General features: G+C 37.2%; 1 protein-coding gene across 2 annotated transcripts in view; it reads right to left on the reverse strand.

Annotated features, from left to right (window-relative positions):
• Positions 1–1853: 1853 nt before the first annotated feature.
• LHX2 (LIM homeobox 2) overlaps positions 1854–23663 on the reverse strand; it is a 50670-nt gene continuing 28860 nt past the window's right edge. For both annotated transcript variants that reach the window (XM_089668315.1, XM_089667865.1), the window contains exons 4-5: positions 8578–8783; positions 1854–5182 (exon numbers count right to left, since the gene is read on the reverse strand). In XM_089668315.1, coding sequence (XP_089524441.1) covers positions 4895–5182; positions 8578–8783 — 494 coding nt within the window. In that variant the 3' untranslated portion in view covers positions 1854–4894. The remainder of the gene's footprint in view (positions 5183–8577; positions 8784–23663) is intronic.

Genomic DNA, 23663 nt, shown 5'->3' on the forward strand with positions numbered 1-23663 from the left:
ATTTTGGGATGCTTGGTGGGTTTCTTCCTTTGCCCTGTGGTTAGGTCCTCTTTTGGATCCTTCAAGCCAAAAAATAATACTTCCAAGTGGTTCTCCAGAGTTGTTCTTAACTAGTTTCCAACACCCACTTCTGAAGAGGTTGACTATGAACCAGGAAATGTATTGAGCCATATAAATATTTTTCTGATGGCATGTTTATAACAGGTTGAACTTATCACCCGTTTCAAGGGATCTGAATTGTACTTTAATCTACAACAAATAATAATATGGCAGTTGGAGATAACCAAAAATATGATTTTGAGGAAATTTTAATGTCGTAATTTTGTAATATAGTCTTACAAAATACAAAGTTTATTTAATATGGTGAGAATTGTGCCGCAAAAATCCTTTCAAAATAATTATTTTTTCTGTACCTAATATGTTAGGGATGGGGCATACTTTCCCAGTCAACATTCTATAGGTTTTGCTTAACATAAGCGTTAACTTCAAGCAGCAATTGCTATCTCAAAAAGGATTATATATGGATCACATGTGTAATTTTGTTTAGTCCTTTACGGTTTTTATGTCCTGAAGTCAACATTTTTATATGTATTTGAGACCCTCTGAGTATTGTTTTGTATTACTTCCCGATATGGTTTATCATGGATTGTCTGCATACTGCCTTCAAAAGACAGAAAAACAGCCATTTTCAAGTGTCCTGAATTACATATTTTGTGAAACACAGAAAAGACATATGGTAAATTTACATGTCTTTGGGGGAATTATTTTGAACTCAAGATATGTGATTGCATAGAAATGGGGAATGCAGGAAAGAAAAAGGCAAGGTTTTTGCAGAATAAAAAATAAGATGCAAATTAATTGCATGTTGTATGGAGAGACCCAGGTTATTCCTTGTCTTTGAATTATTCTTATATTTTATGTCAAATAGCTAGCAGTTGTTTAGGTACCTAATACAATAACTGTGAATGGAATTAAAAGGAGCACATGCCACTGTGCTAAGTTTTGTGTACATTTTTCAAACTGAGAGGGGGGGAAAGGACTCAACTGTACATTAAGGTAAGGTTCCATTTAAGTAAGGTTAAATAGAACCAGGGCTGTACCACCCTTTGTACCCCCATTACAGTTTTAAGGGCTTCCACACTTCACCCCTCTATATGTGAAATGATAACCTCTATACACAGTTACTATGATGAGGCCTACTATTGGCATAAGGTGTAACATGGTTACCCATTATGTCAATGTTTCTCAGGCCTGAGCTTTTAAATACAGTTTGGTACAGCCAAAACAAAAAAACCATACATTGCAGACATACTTTAGAAACTGTCAATTATGTGTTTTTGTCCCAGTCCAGTCCATACTGGCAGTTTAGCAAGGTGGACGCTCTAGTGAGACAGAATGCTGAGCTGGCCTGAGAATGTGCATCTGTAAATATGGCACTGCTACAAGGGCATGACCTAATGCTAAGCATTCTGCATATACCAAGACCTCTTGCACACGGACACCTAAAAACGCCTTGTCTTTAAGCATTCAGATGTTTGGATTTTTTTTTACTGGTCTAAACACAAGTAATTTGTTTTCATGTTTCTTTTTTTTTTTGTTAGTAAAAAAAAGAAACACAAAAATCTTCATTGCTGAACAGTATTTTAAACGTGCACACGTACGTCATAGCCCACAAAAAAACTAGAAACATTTTTACACGCATATGTGCTAATATGTGCATTTTTTTTTTATACATCCTTGCATACTTGAGCAAGAATTTTCTTCAAGGAGTCTGATGTTTATACATCAGTACCATGTGCAAGTATGCTAAGAAAAGCGAAGAAAATAATTTTCATTCAACCTGTATACAACAATTACTCATGTCACGGCCAAAATTTATTCTTCATATCAAGAACACTAATGTTTCTGTATTAAACAAGAACAAAAAGGCAAACATTCATTCTATCTTAAAAATTAAGCATTGTTGAGGTAAAAGTATCCATCCAAAAGATGCAACAACATCTCAGAATTGTTCTGACCTTATCCAACATTACAAATAGGGGAAAATTGTCACAATATGCTAAAGCAGCTATACTTAAGTCTTGGCTACTGCTGATGTTAATATACAACTCCAACAACCCCTCACTGGTAAGGTGAGACGGATGGAGAAAATTCAACACAGACAAGAGAGCCAGCTCATAGTACCACTGTGCTAAGAAATGGAATGGGCCCAACACATAATAAAAGAAGCAGCCTTTGTTTATTAGTATAATTATTTTCCTGCTTTATACCTTTTTTCAGAGACCAAACAAAACTTTACAAAAAGATTACACACAGGCCATAAGTTTATACAAGGATGGTTGTTTCGAATTGGCTTTACCAATGGTATTAATAAACACTAGCTAAGTATGAGTTTAGTTATAAAGGGCATTATTTCTAAATACTTTTGGTGACTCTCTCCGAGTCAGAGCTGGCCTGTAACTTATTCCAAAGTGTTTCAGGCAGGTGTGGCACTGAACAAGATATATTAAAACCTAGGAGTGCTAGAATGTGCCTTTCTGAATTTCCTCATCTGCATAAGAGTAAGCTTCATTTGTATCCACATCCAATCTAATCAGTATATTTAAGACTTAAAATGAAGTGAGCATGGTGATTCTCATCATTGCAAGGACTCTACAATCCACTCTTAAAATGGCCACAAAACAGTGGAAGTGCAATTTTGTGTCAATGTTTTTTTAAGGACTCATTGAACATTGAAACCCATGGTTCATGTGGCACGTACTGTATACTTAGATTTAAATGATATCTAAACCCAAGAACAAAAAAAAAATCATATAGTCCTTAGATGTGGCGGCTGCATTAGTTTAATTTTGCAGGCTTACGTCGTCTATAGATGGATTCAGCAGGGACCGGTAAAGGTTTGATCAATTCATTTACAGACTGATTGCATTCATCAATCCATCAATCAACTTCACTACAACAAGCTTGCCAGATTTTTTACACATGATTATTGCCGGAGGCTATACCCTAGCAGTAATTGTGTTTTGCCAGCAGGGAAGGCTCCCCACCATTAGTACACAATATCTCCACGGGAGGGATTCCCCCATCAACACTTACTGTGCTGATGGGGAAATCAAGGGATTTTCTTTCCTACAACTCATGATTACTAAAAAGAAAATTGCATCATCTATGGCTTGTCTAGGAAAACAAGTTCAGAAAATACCCATTGCCCTGCAAGACGTGTTCTTTATAATTTTCCCAAGCTGTATTTTGTAAACTAAAAATTCCCCTACCCTCTATGTAATGGAGAAGAGAAGAAGACATGTTTGTAGTCCAAATTAGGAGAGTAGCCCAGTGTGACAACCATGGCTCCTTCACAGATAGAGTGGAGTGAATGTAGAAAGTGTTACTTGCAGGATTACCAAGTGAAAACAAAGCAAAAAAAAGGCTGATAAAAAAAACGAATGCAGCCACCAAATTTAAGGACACGCACACTGCATCAAATTATATTTTTTATGGGTTATACACTTTTAAATCTGAGTGAAACATCTCCAGTTGATAGTATCATGACCACCTTTGTACTAGAAGAGTGATTCATTGATGTATTGATTTTTCTTGAGATCCTTGCTGTGAAAATACATATGGGATAATTATTGGAGTTGGTTCTGGTTGGCTTATAGTGGGTGTGTGTCACTTATTTAGATTATGGGTGCAGCACTGTAAAACCATGTACATATGTGGTTTGTCTTTTAGTCCTACAATAAAAATGTCTGTAAAAGCTAATACTGAATTCTGGTGACTGTTGTGGCAGAGACAACTAATCTCATGAACAACATTTTAATGACTGTAGAAAGCCTTGTTTCTCACCAGTTGTAAACTAATTTTCACAGTGAACAGTATAGTATATGAGATTTAAAACAAATTAAGAGTAGTTCAAACAGTGATAGATGAACATTTTACTCTCAAAAACCTTAACGGTTTGTTTAGATGCTAATCAAACATTGTGCATTGTATTTAATACTTATTTCCAGTTAGCCAATTTCCTTAATTCCTAATCCTAAATGGAATATTAATTACTTTCTGGACTAGAGCAGACAGGGTCATACCACTTTCACACCTCCCAACATCCTAAAACTTAAAATTGGAACATGTAAGTACCATACAGGTTTTCCTCTTCCTGTCCATGTTCAGGCAAAACTCCAACCACATATGCTAAGCTCTGCTTCTTCATGGGTCAGAAAGCTGAGGCTGTTGTCCACCAAAATATGTACATTTGGGAGGTATGCATGGTTTAAGATATCAATATATTAGCATTCTCAATATCTAAAGAGGTTATATATCACACTAAACAATTTTAAGATCCCTGTGGAAAGTCTCTTTACCCAAGGCTACTGGCAAGCCCAGTAAACTTGTCTGGTTGTAGTTACCAGTGCAAATGTTGTGATGAACAGAAACCACCAAATTATCTATGAATGCTCACATTTTACATTACTCGCTCCAAAATTCTGCCAGAAAATGTCTAAACAAAGAAACCTTTTAGGACTATTTTAAAAGTAACAAACTTGTAACAATTTAGTTCTGGTCATAAATATACAGAGAGAAAATGTATGTTGATAAGACAGTATATAAGGCACATAACAGTCTTTGAGAATACAGAAGATTCAGCCAACTTAAATTAATGGTTCTTTCCCTTATTTTTAGTCCACAAAACTGTACAGGTACACAAATGTTGTGTTGCAGATACATCTTTCAACCAATTCTTCAGTTTATCAAAACACCAGCACAATGAACTCTTCTCTGAGAATGTTCCCCAAAAATGTAATTTATTCATTGAACAAAGTCTCTATTAAAATACACTTGGAAATTGACTAAAAATAATCTCTTTTTTGTTGTTAAAGGAACTTTTGAAGAGTCATCAGAAGAGATTTGTGAGTGTTGTTTGTGGAGGACTTCGAGACTCATGCACATCCAAGCTACCAGGTACCGAAGTCAGTACGGATGTCACAGTTGGCATTGTAGGGTTAGTCAAGTCTGTTAATGTAGTTGGTGTAGTGGAGGGGCTCATAGAGGCATTGGAAATTTCAGAGGCTGGTCCTGACGGAGTCCCAGCTTGAAGGGTGGAATCTGATGTTTTGTCTACTCCATTATTTTCTTGTCTCAGAAGATTCCGTCTAAATTTGGCTCGTGCATTTTGAAACCATACCTAGAATAGATGAAGTAAAACAGGATTAGGCAAGGTTACTTAGTATCACTGTTTCGCACCAAGCATAGGAAGTGATATTTATACATTATGAATTATTTATAATTATACAGTAAGTGCACATTGTAAAACACCTTAGCCTTTTTAATGTAGTAACATAATCAAACAAGCATGCACATTAAATCTTTAACCCTTCCGGTTTTTAGTTCAAATTTCCATCAGTTTCCTAATAAAGGAAACTGTAGACAGATGCAGACAGATGTTATTTCAAAGAAGTAATTTAAAGGTACATTTAGATGTGAATGGTTCCGAGGCTAGTTTGCCAATTGCTGGAAAGGACCTTTTTTGCCATTCACAGCCAAAATGACAAAGGGATATTTTCTTTTTGTAGCCCTGTAGCCAGCTTCTCCACAATCTAAAGACAGAAGTAATAGTTAACTTGCTTAATGTTTTTAACAGATAATTTGCCATATTTGGTGGGAAGTACTTAGAGTGCCCTAGATATCCTATATAAAGTAATATAGTAAATAAACTAATATCAATAAAACTGATCTTTAATGGCCAGTATTTAACTCCTGAGTAAAATAAAATAACCCCATAATATGCTTGCTCTCTCTATTGTATAGAGCATATGCATAAAATACAGTACATATTTATATAATAGCAGGGGCACACTATGAACAAAGTCCTCTAAAAGGAAAAATTAGTTTGACCATATTGTTTTAGCCTAATTTCACATGCTAACATTTTTTCGGCAAAACCTGATTCACTAAACTGTTTTTACTTCTTTAATGTCATAAGCTAATTTTTTTGCACAAGCAAACAAATTGCAAGTCTATTTTGCAACTGATTCACCAATTAGATTCATACGTTAAAGCCGTTTTACAAAATTGGGCTCAGTTACTCCTGCAGATATTTAGCTGCTGGCAAGTTAAATAAATTTTTTTTTGGACTTTGAAAAAAGTCTAGGCTTAGCTCACTATTCACTTGATTTGGCATTAAAAATTTTCCTAATTCCTAAAGTGTAATTTTTTTTTTGAGGGGGGGGATTATGATATTTGATATAGTTTAAGCTGAACAATGCAATCTATGCAGCACAGATGTGTGTTATTTGTCTTTTTCATAAGAAAAAAATGATTCTTTACTTTATTTGGTCATTGATGTTCCAACATTTATTCTATTTTATATTATTTATCTTTATTTGTTGAGTAGTATAGAATACCCCTGCTATGGCTCCTGATAAATGTCTTTAAAAGCCAGAAATTGCCCTCCAGGAACGCACCACTTCCTGTTATTGCTTGACTTTGTGCCATTTCTGGCATTTCAGCATGTAAAACTGTGTGCACAAAGCCAAGTTTTCTTGGTAATATGTTTGCATGCAAATTATATCAGCAGAGAAATGTACACGACTTTTTTTTAATATATGTTTTATATCAATATATGCCCAAACCTTCTTGTGAATATGAACATTTTTTTGAACTTAGTTTAGTAAATCAGGGGGTGTGTGTAACTGTATAACTAATCACCCACAAGCTTCCTATTAGATCTCTAGTAAAGAAATCTCTACACCAATGTTCACAACTCTGCCATCCGCTTTGCTGTAAGAGAGCTTTTATTCTTGCTGCAGAAATATAATTTTTTTTTTAGACTTGATCAAGTAAAAAAACTTTACGCCCACAGTTCACTGATTGGCCCCCAAATTGCAGCTTTTAGATAAGCCTGGATCCACCAATTCATCACTAATTCCTTTTTTCTGTCTTTTACCATTTTTTAAACTCTATATTCACCCTAATAATGAACCTATATGCCATTGGAAGTATTTTGTTTTTTTTCTTTTTTTTGCAAGTGCAAAAAAAAAAACTTGATCATATCAGAGCTGTCTCGTGTACACGTCCTGCGTTATCGAAGGAGTCTATTTAGCCCTCCTAGTTTTTTTCTTAAGAAAAGTAAATTAGCACCTGTGCTTTGGAGATGAAGACAGTGGGATGGGTTGAGCAGTTTAGCTAAAGAAAATTGGGTAGGGTTGACAACAATTAGGCCACAAAAAACCTGTGTGTTGTTATCCACAACTGGGAATTAAGAAGTGTGTGCACTTCAGGCAGATCAGCAGCTATTTTTCTGGACTTGCAAGGTACTTACAAAGAAAAAACACATATAAATGGTCATGTTTTTTAGAGACAGAGTGGTGCTGCATATGTTTTTTTTTTATATATCATTTTGCCTTGACATGCCCTATACATTGTGAACAAAATGTGCCCCCTCTCCCTACTGCCACCAACCTAGCACACCAGTCATATGGACTGCTATCCCCATAGCTACAATGCAGCCTAATTAATTAACACAATGAAAAAGCAGGAATTTCCCAGAATCCCTTGCTTTTGTAGCTCTAAAGAATCTTTATAAGAAAACAAAAAAGATAACATAAATTTTTTAGTATTCTTAAAAAAAAAATTTGGTAACACAGCAGGCGAGTTTATAATACTTGAAGGACAGTTTGCCTTTTTTAAACATGACATTGTTTCTATTTGCTAGTGTTTTGGGAGGGGGGTGGTTCATTTTATGAGGTCACCATTTAAGGGTATATGCACTGCACATACTGTATATCTAGTGTACTGGGCTGATATTCTCAGGTTAAAAGACATGTTTTGTTTTTCAATTTAATTGCATTGACATTTGAATAAAATACTGTTAAAAGTATTTTTATTTTATGTTGACTCTAATATTCCAATGGGATATGTCAATGTTAAAACAAAAAAAAAATAAAATACCTTAAAAGGCAGTTCCACTTTTCTTACAAATGTGATACTGTAAGGCAAGGAAGGCAAACCATCAACTTTCTAATTAGTATGTATTACCTTTCTTGCTCTTTTATACATACAGAGGCTTTTAAATATCTTTTGTGGTAAAAATGGATACATTTATATTTTTTTTTTGCCATGGGGCAATTATTTTATGCTTGTACATCTACAGAATGCAGTCTTATCAAAAGGAAGCTCCTCGAAAGGCCCTCAGCACAGGTAGAGCATTCCAGCAACATAGATACGTTGCTGGTTCAACTGTGCAGAATTCAAATACAAAAAATAAAGTTAAATTCTGAAAATATTTTCAAAAGCCTGTACAAGCATACGATAACAAAAAATACTTTTGTAATATATAAAAATGTAGTATAAAAAAACGAAGAGTTAAACTTAGACTAGTACAATACTACAATAATGAGTTGTGTATCAAGAATTATATTTTGATTGCATTCCTAAATAACAGAATTCTTCTTCAATTCAACATCTATGTGTTATATTTAGTATTTTTGTGTATGTCAACATATTTTTTCTTCATTTAATTTCATTTTTGTTCATATTTGGGGAAAAAACAGTATGCTATGGGATTTGGTATTTATTTACCTGTAAGACTCTTTTGGTTAAACCGGTCTTCTGAGCTAGTTGCTTTAAGTCCTTGGCGTCTGGATTATGGTTAATAGCAAAGTAGGATTTCATTGTCCGGAGCTGATGGTGTTTGAAAGAGGTCCTCATGCGTTTGGTTTTCTGGTTGGGCGTGTACTGTTGGTCTCTGTCCATGTGGTCTCCATCATTTTCATTGCAGCTTAAAGCTGGGAGGGGCAGGAAAGGAGTTTTATTAATTGTGGTATAACATTTATACATCGCATTAATGATTTTTTTATCTGCATTGCATTAGGCTTCTCAATAGACTCGTCAGTCACTTCTAGATCTAAGGTGTCAGAGGTAGGAAGGTAAACTATATTTTGGTTGGCCAATTATCTTTATACACTTCAATTCACCCACCTGTGACACATATGGCAAAAATATCGTGTGACCAATAGTAATCAACCTAACAACTTCAGTACATACCCAGGGATTAACTGAAACCACAACACTGGAAAACCATGACAAATTAATTGTTTGAAACTTATGTACGCATGAGAAGCAACTTCTGAGAGTAATGAAATATTAGAATGATCCCACCAGCACAGAAAACACAGTAAAAATCTAAAGTTGAGGAAATCAAAACATACTTCAGGCATCAAAAATGTAATTCGCTTAATTTAACTAATGATAAAAAAGTAAGGAAAATGTTTTGCTCATATTGAAATATGTTCTGGATAATCAGCTGTCCTCTTTTTTCAAGATTTTAAAGGTTTTCATTTTACAAGATTTAAGCTACAATCTTACTTTTAATGCCTTTAAAATTGTGTTTTTATTATAAAGCCTTTTTCTCATGACTTTAGGTAATACATGCCAAGAGAATTCCATTTACAACATATTAGCTAGATAAAATACTTTATTTAATATACATTTTTATTCTTTTCTGGTTTTCATCAAATTCATTGTCACTATCCTTTTTGGCCTGTGGGGCTCTTTATATAATACTAAACCAAAAGAATATAGAACTGTTTCCTAAAGCAAATAGCAATATACTTGTTTTAATTTTCTATCATACACTGATATCATACCCAGAGGGGAGAGGTTTACTAAATTTGGTGCACTCAGAATCTGGTGCAGCTGTGCATGGTAGCCAATCAGCTTCTAACTCCAGCTTGTTCAATTAAGCTTTGACAATAAGACCTCGAAGCTGATTGGCTTCTATGCAGAGCTGCACCAGATTATTCACACTCCAGTTGTAGTAAATAGCCCCCACTGTGGGTCATAAATTGCCATTTTTTTCATAATATACTGTTTTAACTGTTTTGTTCATCCTTCATTGCATCCCAGCCCTGCCAATTTCCTCCATGGTTCTTTCAGCCACTTCCTGTCTACATGCACTTTCTCCAGCATTAGCTGCAAATCATTGTTTTTGGCTGGGTTCCTGATGGAAACCATGTCAGCACTGCCGCCATGCGTGGGCCACACCTGCATAATGTTTGTCAGTACAGCCGCTTATAGTCCAACAGGGGCACGTGTGACAGGGAGACAACAGATTTATAGATAAAGCCCTTAAAACACAAACTGCAGGGCCAATAAAATGTAGTATTTGTGCACGCAGCAAAGGAACCACAGATCCAAACGTGAATGATCATGAAGACGGCATATGAAAAATGCTAAGTAAACAACCTTGATTTACTTGAATACCCTCTACCAATGATGTTTCAGGGCCAAATGGTGACCATTTAAGTAAATCAAGGTTGTTAAAATGGTTGTAGCCTCATTTTCTCCCTTTTTTATTAATGAATACATTTTTCTTGCTTATTTAATGAAACATTCCTTTTAGAGAATCTACTTGTTGATTCTGCTAGTCATTCAGACTACCTTCTTCTCAGTGGCAACTATCTTTGGGCTAACTGAGCTTCTGCAGCATTGCTACCCCAGTGAGTATGTTCCCCTTCCTCTGCCAAGTAAGCCTTGTCTACTCGTGGCTTACTTATGGGGTGTATTCCTCCAATCAGCCCACATCGAAGGCAGCAACACTTGCAGGGTAGATTAGATGCTTGATTGACAGCTTAAAGCGGACCTTCACCATCAAGAAAGACTTCCCTCCTATCCAATTCTCCTCCCCTCAGCACACAGAATAGGGCTATCTTTTGTTTGTTTAATTTTTTTCCATTGATAAAATGCAGCCCCTTTCCCCCTTGCATGTCAGTTGTGTAGGCAAATAACATGCCGTGCCCTTCCTTTGCTTCTTGGGATATGCACATCACATATTCCAGAAGGCATACCGAGTCATTCAAAAAAGAGGAGGGGGGCATGCCTAGTGCCGCATCATTAGGAGGCACGCCAGCTGAACCAGGAAGAGTGACGGATCTCTTGATGATGTCACAATAAACATGGTGGACAGAGGTGGCAAAATACAAGAGGATCTCAGCGGGGCAACACTGGATCCTCTAGGTAAGCAAGTATCAGAAATGTGCACAACAGACCAAGGTGGTGGGGGCTACAGAAGAAGATCTGCTTTAACTCCACTCTGCATGGCCTAATTGGAACGGTGTGAAAAATATAAATGCAGGCAGGTATGTGATGTGCTATGGTTTAGCCCAGCACCCCATATGGGCCAGTGCTGAGAAGAAGTAGTGACATGACCTACATTATATAGATTTTAAAAAAAATTATGACATTACTGAGATTGCAATGAAAAATCCTGGGTCATCTTTAATTTTTGTGACGTAGAGATGTGAAAAGGGAAGATGTCATAAAGGGACATGGAGCCTTAGAGAAAATTAAAAAATGGATCCTTAAAGAAAAGGCCATAGAGATAATCAAAAGTCTTAAACCACCCTTCGTTTGAATGGGTGTGTCAAACAATGATAGCTTCCCTGGGCTGACCTGAAAATCAGCATATCAGGAAATATACCCGGTACCGAGTACTCTTTTTAATGATGTATGTTGTTAGAAATAACATTAATTTTGTAGGGACTAATGGCATCCAAAACCTGAATTTAGGGTTACATAGTTAGTCTGGCTGAAAAAAAGACACAAGTTCACCTAGTTCAACCATAAGGGTTTCTAGGAGTTTACAGCACTCTAATTATCATATGACAAATGAAATTTGTACACTTTCTGACCTGTCAAATAAAAGGATTACATACATCAGCAACTGTTTGTTATTTTCTTTTCATTATTTTTTATACCTATGTTGCTCATCGTTTTTATTGCAAGAACAGCTTTTTGACTTCACGTCAAAGAATTACACTGGCAGTTTTATTTGGGTATGATAGAAACGGTCATTAGGATCATCCTTCTCAGATTAATAGCACTTCGTTTATGCAGTCACTATTTTTAGAGGTAAATTATGTGCTACAATGAAACAAAATATGTAGGGGCACATTTATCAAAGTGGGTGATTTAATCCTGCTGACTACAATACAACTTATACCGAAAGTTGCCCCTACTTCCAGAAAAGGTTTAAAAAGGAGCAGTAATAATGCAGATGTTACAGAAATGCAGTAAAATACATATTTAACTGCCAAGAAAATATACAATGAAATAGACATCATAGTCAAAGGTTCTAAAGCTACAGAAAGAACATCCATTGGCATGAATAGTGCCATTGACCATAATATAAATATATATATATATTGTGGGTCTGACATAAAATGTATCTAAAGCCATTTTTTTATAATGAATGGTAAGCAGTTAGAACCCATGGCAGGTTTTTATTATGTCCCCATTATTGGATTCCATGGACTACTGTCACTGGGACTCAATAGAAGGTAAAATCCAACATTTTCATTTTTAGTGAAAACCATCTATAAGAGGAGTTCCTTCACATTGGATAGATTTGCTGTAACTTTCTGTCTTGTCTACAGGACAGAAAGTGAAGGAAAACTGAACACAGATGGCAAATAAAAACTTCTAAAAGTTAAATCCATGCTTTAATGGATAAAAATTGTTTTGGGTTTAGCTATATTTTAACAAATGTATTCCAATAATACTAGTAAATCCTGGTGTATTACATATGTAATATAAGGCATTTAAGCATGCAAAAACCAACAAAAGAAGTAAAGTAAAAATGAAAGAATAATTCCCATATTTAAAAAAAATATATATATATATATTTATTTTTTTTTACCATTTATTGTATTAAATTGTTTTAACCCTCTAAACACACTTCTTTATTTTCCTGTTCTAATCTCCTTAAATGCATTATATTTGTAACCATCCTTAATACTTACATTTATAGCCATAGTTACCACCCAATTTTAAGCCTCTAGAAAACAAGTAATTGTGTGCTGCTATGTGTATGGCCTATAAACAAACAAGCTTTTAGATTAGAAATACATGGATAGACATGCTTCAGTTTTTCAGTTTTATAATTGCAAATTGCTTGTTCAGTATCTAGGACACTGGACTTTTAAGATCTGTGCATCATTACCATTTCTAGGAGGAAAGCATCTCATTGTTTTGTGCATTATGCAAGGGAAAATGGGGCAAAGTCATTACTGCAAAGGTAACACCAACAGAGACTGGGAACACTGCATACTTAAGAAGGCACGCTTTTCAGGATTGTAAGAAGATCCTAAAGTGTGATATGTAAATGCTGCTGGCATAGCTCTCCAGCACAATGTAGAATAATGCACTGACTCTCTAAGCTGGTGCCAGAAGCGTTTAATGATATTTAGGACCAACACGCCAAATCCGGAGATCTGCGTAGAAAATAATATTCATAAAAAAGAATGATTAGATTATACAGGCAATCTGTTTTATTCTAGCTTTTTACAATGTAACCTCCCTTCGTATAGACAGAAGGATGGCTCCGTGGTTAGCACTGCTGCCTTGCAGAACTGGGGGTTGGTTCAGCTGGGTTCAGGGGATTACCTGCAGGTTTTAAAAGCTTTTTCTGAATTTTTAAGAGTATTTACTCATTTACACTGATATGATCATTTTCGACCTTTTTTAAAGGTATATGAATAGAAATTCAAGACCGAAGGGCACTTCAAGTGTGATTGCATTGCATTCATATTTGTTTTCCCTGGATCTGTTTGGAGATTGTTTATGGGGTATATTTACCAAAGAGCAGAGGATGTCCACTTTACAGAGGAAAGCTAGGCTCAATTTAGATACCCAATCATGTGCATGGGGAGTTGATAATGTGCACGTGATTAGATGATTGAAGTGAACACAGCTTTAGTTTGTTCAAGCTAAACTCCAAACAAATATAGAAATACAAATGATTGCAGCACTGTATACTGTACATCATAAATTTTTATTTCTAGTGTGTCTACATGAATTTTGCCAGATATTAGCCACTTGCACTACACCAATCCACTATACAGCAGAGCTCAGACTTTGAGAGGGAGAAGCAGCTAAAGGAGCCACTCCAGTGTGCTAAAAAGGGATATAAAGAGAAGGAAAGTGCACAGTGACAAAGAGATGAGCTTCTCAGTCTGCTGCTTCTCCTTTCACTGTCCAGTCACAGGTTAGGGGCAGGAGACCTGCTAGCTATACAATAGTAGCTTTTTGAACGAACGTTCGAACAATATGTTACATAGTTGCATAGTTAGTCTGGCTGAAAAAGACAAAAGTCCATCCAGTTTAACCATTAAAAAAAGAAAAAAGTTATAATCCTATACCTACAGTTGATCCAGAGGAAGGCAAAAAAAAACCCCAGCAAAGCATGATCCAATTTGCTCCAGCAAATGTATATGAAAATTCTCATCATTACATTCAATAACATGATGAATGTTGTTCAAAATTACTTAAAAAAAATGAAAATAAAAAATAATAACTTTAACACTCCATTTTGGAATTGTCGGACTCTCTGAATGAAAACCACTTTCAATGTTAGAAATTTGTTCATATGAACAAAATTCCATCCTCAAATTTTCTCAACACTGTGGTCAAATATGAACATCAATATGACCCTGTTAACAATTAGAAAATTGAATGAACGTTCTTAAAATGAAAAATGTTCAAATTACATTCTTCTGGTGTAACTGCAGCAGAAGAAAATCAATTGTCCTACCTTGCTATACAGGGCTCTGCTGTGTAGCAGGACTGTGTAAATCTCAGGACTGGAGGGATGATAATACAAATCCATTGGCAGGCTCTTATACATGTATTGCATTTGTGCATTTAGCTGTTTGAACATTAAGGTGAAGTTATTAAAACTGGAGCCACCAGAATCCGCTGCAGCTGTGCATAGCTTCCAATAAGCATCTATCTTTTATTTTCAAAAGCTTAACTGAACAGTCTGAAAATAGAAGATAGGCTACCATGCACAGCTCCTCCAGATTTAGTCTGCCCCATTTTTGATAAATGTCCCAAATTTTTTCTTCTTCAGTAAATCAAGATCTATAGGGGTCTCCAAACTAGGGCATCCGGCACTTGGGGCACCATTCCTTCCAATAATATGAGGCACTATTCCTTCCACTGTCATCCATCCTTCCACTGTCATCCATGATGAGGCACTATTCCTTCCACTGACACCAATGATGGGGCACTATTCTTCCCACTATCACCTATGATGAGGCACTATTCCTTCCACTGACACCAATGATGGGGCACTATTCTTTCCACTATCGCCTATGATGGGGCACTATTCTTCCCACTATCACCTATGATGTGGCACTATTCTTCCCACTATCACCTATGATGTGGCACTATTCTTCTCACTATCACCTATGATGGGGCACTATTCTTTCCACTATCACCTATGATGCGGCACTATTCTTCCCACTATCACCTATGATGGGGCACTATTCTTTTACTGACACCAACAATGGGGCACTATTTCTCCCACTGACGCCAATGATGAGGCACTATTCTTCCCACTGACACCAATGTTGAGGCACTATTCCTCATTCTACTGACCACCAACCCTGAGGCCATGTTTACTCTCACTGATGCCGGGTCTGACACATTTTCTACCCCCACTGGCCACAATCCGGCCCCCCTGAAGTCTAAAAGACAATAAATTGGCCCTTTGTTTGACGACCACTGATCTACAGTATATATACAGGAAAAAGTGATGTAGCATACTCTTGTGTATAATTTTGCTAAAAGCGGCTTTAATAGAATATATTATGTTCAGTATTAATATAGACAGGTCACTTTTACACCATTGGCATCTTGTTTGCATTACGTTTGTGTTGCATCTGCAGATTGTGTGAATTTGCCCTGGGTCAGTTTCAACTTTCAAGATAAAAAATTAAAAGCGGAAGGCTGCCCTTCACTTGCATTCACTAAAGAGATTAACTAGTGTAAATTGTTACACAACAGACATGCTCAAAAGAAAATGCAAACCAAGTGCAGTGCAAATGCAATCCAATTGCTGTCCAAGTGGCAATGTTCACATAGACTAAAAGGCAGTAAATTATATTCAAACTGATAAGAGCAGCATAATCAAGTATAAATGCAATGCAAACATGACTTAAACATACTCTGCACAGCAAACGGGAAAGTTTAGCTCAGAATTGCATGACTATTTCCTGGAAAATATACATCTAATTATGGACATATCTTTATCATTACGGGTCCTTTCACACTAGTGCACTTTAAAACACAGTATGCCTTTTTGAAAAACACATATGTTTTTAACATATTTTTGCTGCATTTTTGCTGAGTTGTCCAGTTGTCTGACTCCCAGCATGCACCTATGAAACATGGACATGTGATTCAAAGAACATACCAAAAACACAGCTTCTGTATGTTTTTGATGCATTTTCCATTGATTTCAATGGGAGGTGTGCTTTTGAAATGGGGTACCAAAGACCCTGCAGGACTTTTCAGAATGTACTGCACCCACAGTGCACTGATGTGAAGATTTCCAAAGGATTTACTGTTTTGGTGTGCTTTAAGCTGCATTTTAGAAGGGCACCAATGTGAAAGGGGCCTCAATGGATCCAGTGATTTAATGATCTCCTATGTGATAAATGTATTTTCTTGCAAAGTGCTTTGCAGCACATATCATATGAGGCCCACTGGAGGGGGGAAATTAGTTTTACACCATATCAACTTGTAATTAAGGACTTTGTGATGTGAAAGGCAGACCATACAGAATTATCAAGTAGCTTAGAGGTGACTTGGAAAGCACTTAAACAGTTAACTGCATATAATAAACATAAAAGTGACTAGTGCTGTTAAATTGGACCTTTAACCCCTAGGTACTAATCTCACAAGAGACACTGACTACAAGAGTTTGTATGTTCTCTCTACAACTGCATACCTTTCCTTTGGTTGCACTAATTACTCTCTAAACAAATTTGCCCTAGGTTGTGTATGAGTGTGATGTGGTCACTAGAACATGAACTTCTTGTGGGCCAGAGTCTAATGTGAATAGTTCTATGTATTCTGGAAAAGCCACAAAATACACTCACCAGCCACTTTATTAGGTATACCTTGCTAGTACTGGGTTGGACTCCCTTTTGCCCCCAGAACTGCCTTAATTCTTCATGGCATAAATTCAACAAGGTGTTGGAAACATTCCACCAGAGATTTTGGTCCATATTGACATAAGTTACTGTTGCCTTTCTATTATCTCGAACCAGGCTGCCCATTCTCCTCTGACATCAACAAGGCATTTTCATCCACACAACTGCCACTCACTGGATATTTTCTCTTTTGCAGACCATTCTCTGTAATCCCTAGATATGGTTGTGTGTAAAAACCCCAGTAGATCAGCAGTTTTTGAAATACTCAGACCAGCCTGTCTGGCACCAACAAAAATGCCACGTTCAAAGTCACTTAAATCCCCATTCTGATGCTCTGTTTGAATTTCAACAAGTTGTCTTCACCACGTCTAGATGCCTAATGCATTGAGTTGCAGCCATGTGATTGGCAATTTGTGTTACCAAGCAATTGAACAGGCATACCTAATAAAGTGGCTAGTGGGTGTATATTGGTGCTGTATAAATATGGGGAATGCAATAAATACCAACTATGTTGTATGTCTAACAAGCGTTCTAATAGTTAACAGATTTTCCTTCAGGTGCCAGTATGGAGGAACACTAAAACCCTATGATAAATATTCAGCTATAAAGAATTCTAGCATAATTTCCTGGGCTGGGATTGGGACAGCAAAACAGCAGAAAATAGTTTATGAAATGTACAAATTCTTGTTTAAAATGCCCATAGTCTGCAATAGCATATTAATCTCATCTAATCAAACTAATCTAATGTCTATGAGCTAGCAACACAATCCACGTTTCAAGGCCCATCTGGGCCATAGAGAGCAATAAACTTTGTCAGCATACTGTAGTCTTCCCAGATAAGGCCAAAGCTGGAAGTGTCTTCAAGGCACTTTGCTGCCTTCCTCCAAGTGCTATTTACTGGTTGGCACAAATGTTTGAGAGAAGGTAGGTAGGCTGCCATGGGTTAATTCACAAAGTTGCTAATTGTACTACTGTATGTACTGTACTCTGTATGTTACTCTGCCAAACATTAATCAACGTTCCAGTGTTGTGGAGTACATTTAAAGATAGAAAGTTCTGTTGTGTGAAAATACTAGGAATCAAAATAATAAAGAGCATTTTTTTTTCAGAAAATAGGTGCAAGAACTCCACTCACTTATTGTCTCCGCCCACCTACTCACCTCCCAGTACAGCTCCTTTTAGAGAATACAGAGCCAAGTATCATTTTGGGGTGCTAAATAATTTGTATTGAATTTGTTAATAAGAAAATAAAAAAAATATATCCCCCACAGCCAGAAACAATAGACCCCCATCAGCTACAACAGATCTTCCATCAGCCAGCAACAATCGACAATAGACCTCTGCCTCAACAGTAAATCCCCTCCCACAACAACTGATCCCCATCAACCGTAGATCCCACACCAGAAACAATAGACCACAACACAAAAATAGATCCCCTTCAGTGACAATATATTCCCCAACAGCCAGCAACAATAGATCCAGCACTCCTTGCCATTACATACATTCAGTGCTGGAGGTGCCAGAACTGCGTTCCCCCACGTTCCTGCAGAAAAAAAGCCCTGCTAAAGAGACTTACCAAATATCTTTTAACTGCTGCGTTAACCACTTTTAAATAAAAGCAGATTACCTTTAGGGAAAACATATTTACCGTAAGTAATTTAAACTAAGACTGCACTTAGCAAACACCAAAAGATGTGACACCATACTAATATTCTGACAGATGCCCAGTTCTCATAGTGTTGCCAGAACCCTCCAAGTTTCTATGTAAATACTGACCTTCTAAAAGTCAATATTAGCATAGGCACTGAATTCTCCCGCCTCCCAGGGGAAGGGCCTGGTAATAACTTGCTCATGCACAAAGCACAGCCTTGCATGAGCCAGGGGATAGTGTGCTTTTTCCACTCATACCTAAATGTTTGGGCTTCCATGGAGCCATGGCAGCAATCAAGGAGGGATATTATGGTACCCTAAGGTACCGCTAGCACAGTTGCAGATTTAGTGTCTCTTAAGGACATTACAGGCTTACTTTAAATACTTCACTTGCTGACTCTAGTAGTAGAACCCGTACGTCCAGATTTGGCAGATGTGTGGCATTCACATTCTTACAGTAATAGTTATCTCTGACATTTAGTGACCTTCAAGAATTCAAAAAAGCATTGCGAAAATCTTTAGATTTTGGATATCTCATAATATATATATATGTAACAAAGTAAGGTCAGAGGAGATTATCTAGTTGTTGCTCTTACCATGTAGTTCTTAGTCTTTGATCTTCAAAAGTGTTTTTCTATATTTCCTCAATGTAAATTAGTAGATTTCCCTCATACCCCACAACGGATGCAATGAACAATATATTGTAATATTACAGTACTGGTAATTTCATTGATCAATGACAGTCTAAAAGAACTTTCTGTACTGTCCCATAGCAACCAGCCACACCAAAAAGTTAATTCCTCTACTAAATGCTATTAAACACATTTGGAATGAGTTGAAACATCAATTGCAAGCCAGACCATCTCATCCAGCATCAGCATCTAACTTTACAAATGCTCTTTTGGCTGAATAGACCCAAATTCCCACAGACACATTCTATAATCTAGTTTGTTTAAATAACATGAGGATTAGTGACAATGGTTATTGCTGCAAATGTGGTGTTCATATGAATGTCCATGATTTTGGAATGGGATGTTGCACAAGCTCATATTGATGTGTTGGTCAGGCATTCAGACTTTTTGCCATACAGCATGCATCTCTGAAACTCAATTCTGGTGTCTGTCCTTCCTTCCCATTTACATGCGCTCTGCGTGAAATGATAAACATCACCCCTTGTGCCTAAAATCTAATTTTTTTTTGTTTAAATTATCATCCACTTTCTTTGTAATCATATATTATTTTGCAATATTTATAGAAATGCATAGCATGTTGTATTTCATGACAAAAATAATCCTACAGATTCCACATAGTTATCTGATGTATCACTACTATTAGAAATCCTGGAGATCTTTTCTAGTTTCTATATGGCCATGAAATGTTGGAAACTTGGCTTAAAAGAAGCTACTCGTGTTCAGAGCTCAACTTAAACAGGCCATAGACGAACTGAAAACTGAATGGAAATTCTTGTCGATTGTCAGATTGTTTGCTTTTTGCATCATTAGTGTACCAGCTGCGACAGGTGATTTTCGTACTACAACATGCTGGATTTTTTTTAGAAAAACAAAACAATTGATGGCACAGTTGTATGCATAATTTTCATTTTTCAGTCAACAGAATGTTCGGTTTTCCAACTTGTCTATGGCCAGCTGTAGTCGACATGCTGCCCTATGTCCACTTAAAAAATGACGCCCGTTTGTTCACCTCCATCCTCATGTAATAATTTACTTTCTGGCAGACAGTACTGCCATAATGCATATAGCTACTTTTCAACTGTAAGGCCAGCAACAAGAGAAAAAAAGAGAGGTTTTGATGTTTACTGAACTAGGAAGAGTCTGACATTTCTTAATTCACTGAAGCCTTTACCTCTTCTCTTTAAAGTTCTCCTATTGAAATTAGAAATGTTCAGAGGCAGGGAAAGACAAACTAAGGAAAAACCTATCATAATTTGGACAAATTGAGGCTTGGTGCTGCCCCCCTTTTAACCCTGCAGTCCTAGGCACTGGCCCACGAGTATCCATTATGGGAGATAAAGCCCTGTGCCCTGAAATGTCCTCCTCAGGGTTCTAAGTAGGAGTGAAGAACAAACAGGAAAGTACACTGAGCTCCAGGGTTACACTTTAAGGACTATATTTTGAAGGAGGACAAACATATATGCAAATTGTTTTATTTACATAGTTATTATATCATACTGATATGGTAAACTTAGGGCAAAATTGCTGTAATACGAGACCTATAGTTTAGCCTCTCTGGCATAGCTATATGCCTCTAGCCTAGTAACAAGGTAATAAAGCAGAAATTTGTGTAGACATTTTCAATCTGTTCTGACAAATATTCCCCTCCCACAACCAAGCTGAAGCTTGTTTTTGGATTAAAGCAGCCAAATAATTTTTTAAGCCGTTTTCAAGGCTTTTTTAAAATTAAAATAACAATCTTGTTATACTCACCTGCTCTGTGCAGGTGTATTGCACAGAGCAGCCCCAAACCTGCTCTTTTGGGTTCCCCCTGCTGGGGATCTTGGCTCTTCTTCTGTGTCTACTCCCATAGCAGGCACTTGCTATGGGGGCAGACATGAAGGTTTAATCCCGAGCCAGGTTCTGTGCATCCATTGACACACATCGTGGCTCGGCCCCACCCTGCCCCCCACTCTCTGCTCACAGGATTTCACTGACAGCAGGAGCCAGGCACAGTGCTAAAAAGAGAACTGAAGCCAGGCACAGTGCTGGATCAATACAGGACTCAGGTAAGTATTTGGGGGGGGGGGGGGAGAAAAGGAGGAGAAACTTTAGAGTTCCCAAAACACATTGTCTTATTGTATATGATTTGTTTGGACTTCTAAGATAAACAATACACTTGGCCTTCTATAAACTTGGTGTGGTGCTCCTATTCTCCTTACACACAAAAAAATACTAAGGTCTTATTTATAATGTATTTTTTCAGGTTCCTGAAATAATAGTTTCTTTGCAGGCATCAAAAACTGGCCAATGTTTGGTTATTAAAATATGCCATTACTCTGCCTACCCAACTCCTTTAACCAAATAAAAAATGCAAAAGTCCTAAAAGGCTTCCACTGCTTACAAACATTGTTCCTCTAGGATTGGTGAGTGAGCACATTGCCAAATGTCTAATCATTTAGTCACATGTTGTGACTTACTGTTTTAGAATTCAGATTGGCTGATCCTTCCAATCTACATATGTCACATGGACAAACGTCAAGGCATTTGATCACATGCCTGCCCACTGTGGGATCCAGCCAAGGTAAGCATTTTAGGGCTGATATCTCCATTTATGTGTTTATGAGGCAGAAATTACAGAGTCAGGGGATACTATGTCGTCAATTTTAAATATGATTTAAGAGCTATGTTTCTAAAGAATACCATATTAAAATTGACATTTGGAAAAAAAATAGGAGGGACAGCTTGAAGGGTTTTCATGTGTTGGTGTGGGCAGAGTCAATAATGTGGGTGTGACCTCACAATGTATGGCTTGTAGTGTTGCACCTTGACCCTTTTGTATTGCTTTGCTTTAGACAGAATAGACTCTGGCAGTATACTGGAGAGAAATTAAGAGTAAAATAAGCCCCATCACTGGTGTTTGTGTGGGTCTATCTGGAGACCTTTGCAACTATGGTCAACTTGTGGGGCATGTCATCAGGCAGAGGTTTATCAGAAACAAGTGTATTATAGTGGCAGCATACTATGGCAACCAGGCCAATACAACTGTCCCCCCAATCCTTCAGTAACTACAGAAATTAACCCACAAGTCCCCCAGCAACTGCATCCAATTCACCATTACAGTATTTAATACCCCAGCCACACTGAAGCATGCCTCAGCACCAATAAATGCCAGATTATTTGTCTTCGAGACCAGCCAGGACACTCACTAGATGCAGTTCCAAGTGGGTAGAAAACTGTGGATTGTGTTCATTGCATCAGTTTTCTTTACAAACATGGGCATCGGAAAAAGAGTGGAGATATGGAAAAAGTGTGCACAGTCAAGTGCTGCATCATGCTCTCTGTGCTCTAATATGCAGGCGGAGGAAGTGGAGCGGAGAAGGGGCATGCTGAAACAAATATCAAACATCACGGGACCCTTCACCCTCCTGTTGTCTTTTGTCACTTCAAGCCACAGTGTACATCCACCTTCCAGGCAGTCCTGCACAGACCATGCTCCCTTCCTGGGTAACCACACCCCAAAATATGCAGAAATCACCCACTTGTGGCCACAGTCCCTTCAGTTAATGCAATGGTTTTTAGTTCCTCCACATGCTACATAACTCATATAATGGTGATGCTTTTATCCTGGGACACAGCCCAGAACAGAAAACATGCCATCTATGCATATTATAGGGAATCAACCAACACCGCTCAGTGATTGTTACTGGAAGAATACTGATTGTTCACTTAGAAAATTGAATGTTCACTTTAAAAAATAACATTCTTCGTGGCTAATATATATGAAGTGTGTTTCCTGTCAATACCCAATCATATGCAAGGAAAAAACAGTATTATTTCTTGCAAATTACTGGATAATTAAAGTGAACATGTCGTCAGCCTGTTCGTCATATGGGCCAAGAGATCTGTCCAGTATTACAACCAGTATGTGGCTGTTAGGCCCAGTTGGGAATTCTGGAAAATGCAAATGGCTGAAATGAAAAAAAAAATGTTGCTTATCTGGCACATCTAGTGGGATTTGCTATTCTGCAAATCCCAAACAACACTTTTGATGGCAAGAGGGGTTATTGGGAACACTGCTTAATCACCATGAGTTTGAAAGTATGCCATTTAATAAGCTGCCAGACAATTTAGAAGTTGGCATTTGTCCACACAGATCACTTAACACTTTCAATACCATAAAATAAGATAATGTTGAACTAAGGCTCCAAGCAGCCCCAGAGAAACCCCAGTAGCTTGATCCAACATACCGCCAATATCCTCTCTGCAGTATTTACCCTTGAACAGAGAACATTTTCAACACTAACCCTTAATACTTGGATTTTTTTTCTGGTGTAACACAAATTTA

Source organism: Staurois parvus, unplaced genomic scaffold, assembly GCF_062004578.1.
Source record: "Staurois parvus isolate SC_StPar_1 unplaced genomic scaffold, SC_StPar_1.0 ptg000002l, whole genome shotgun sequence".
Lineage (NCBI taxonomy): Eukaryota > Metazoa > Chordata > Amphibia > Anura > Ranidae > Staurois > Staurois parvus.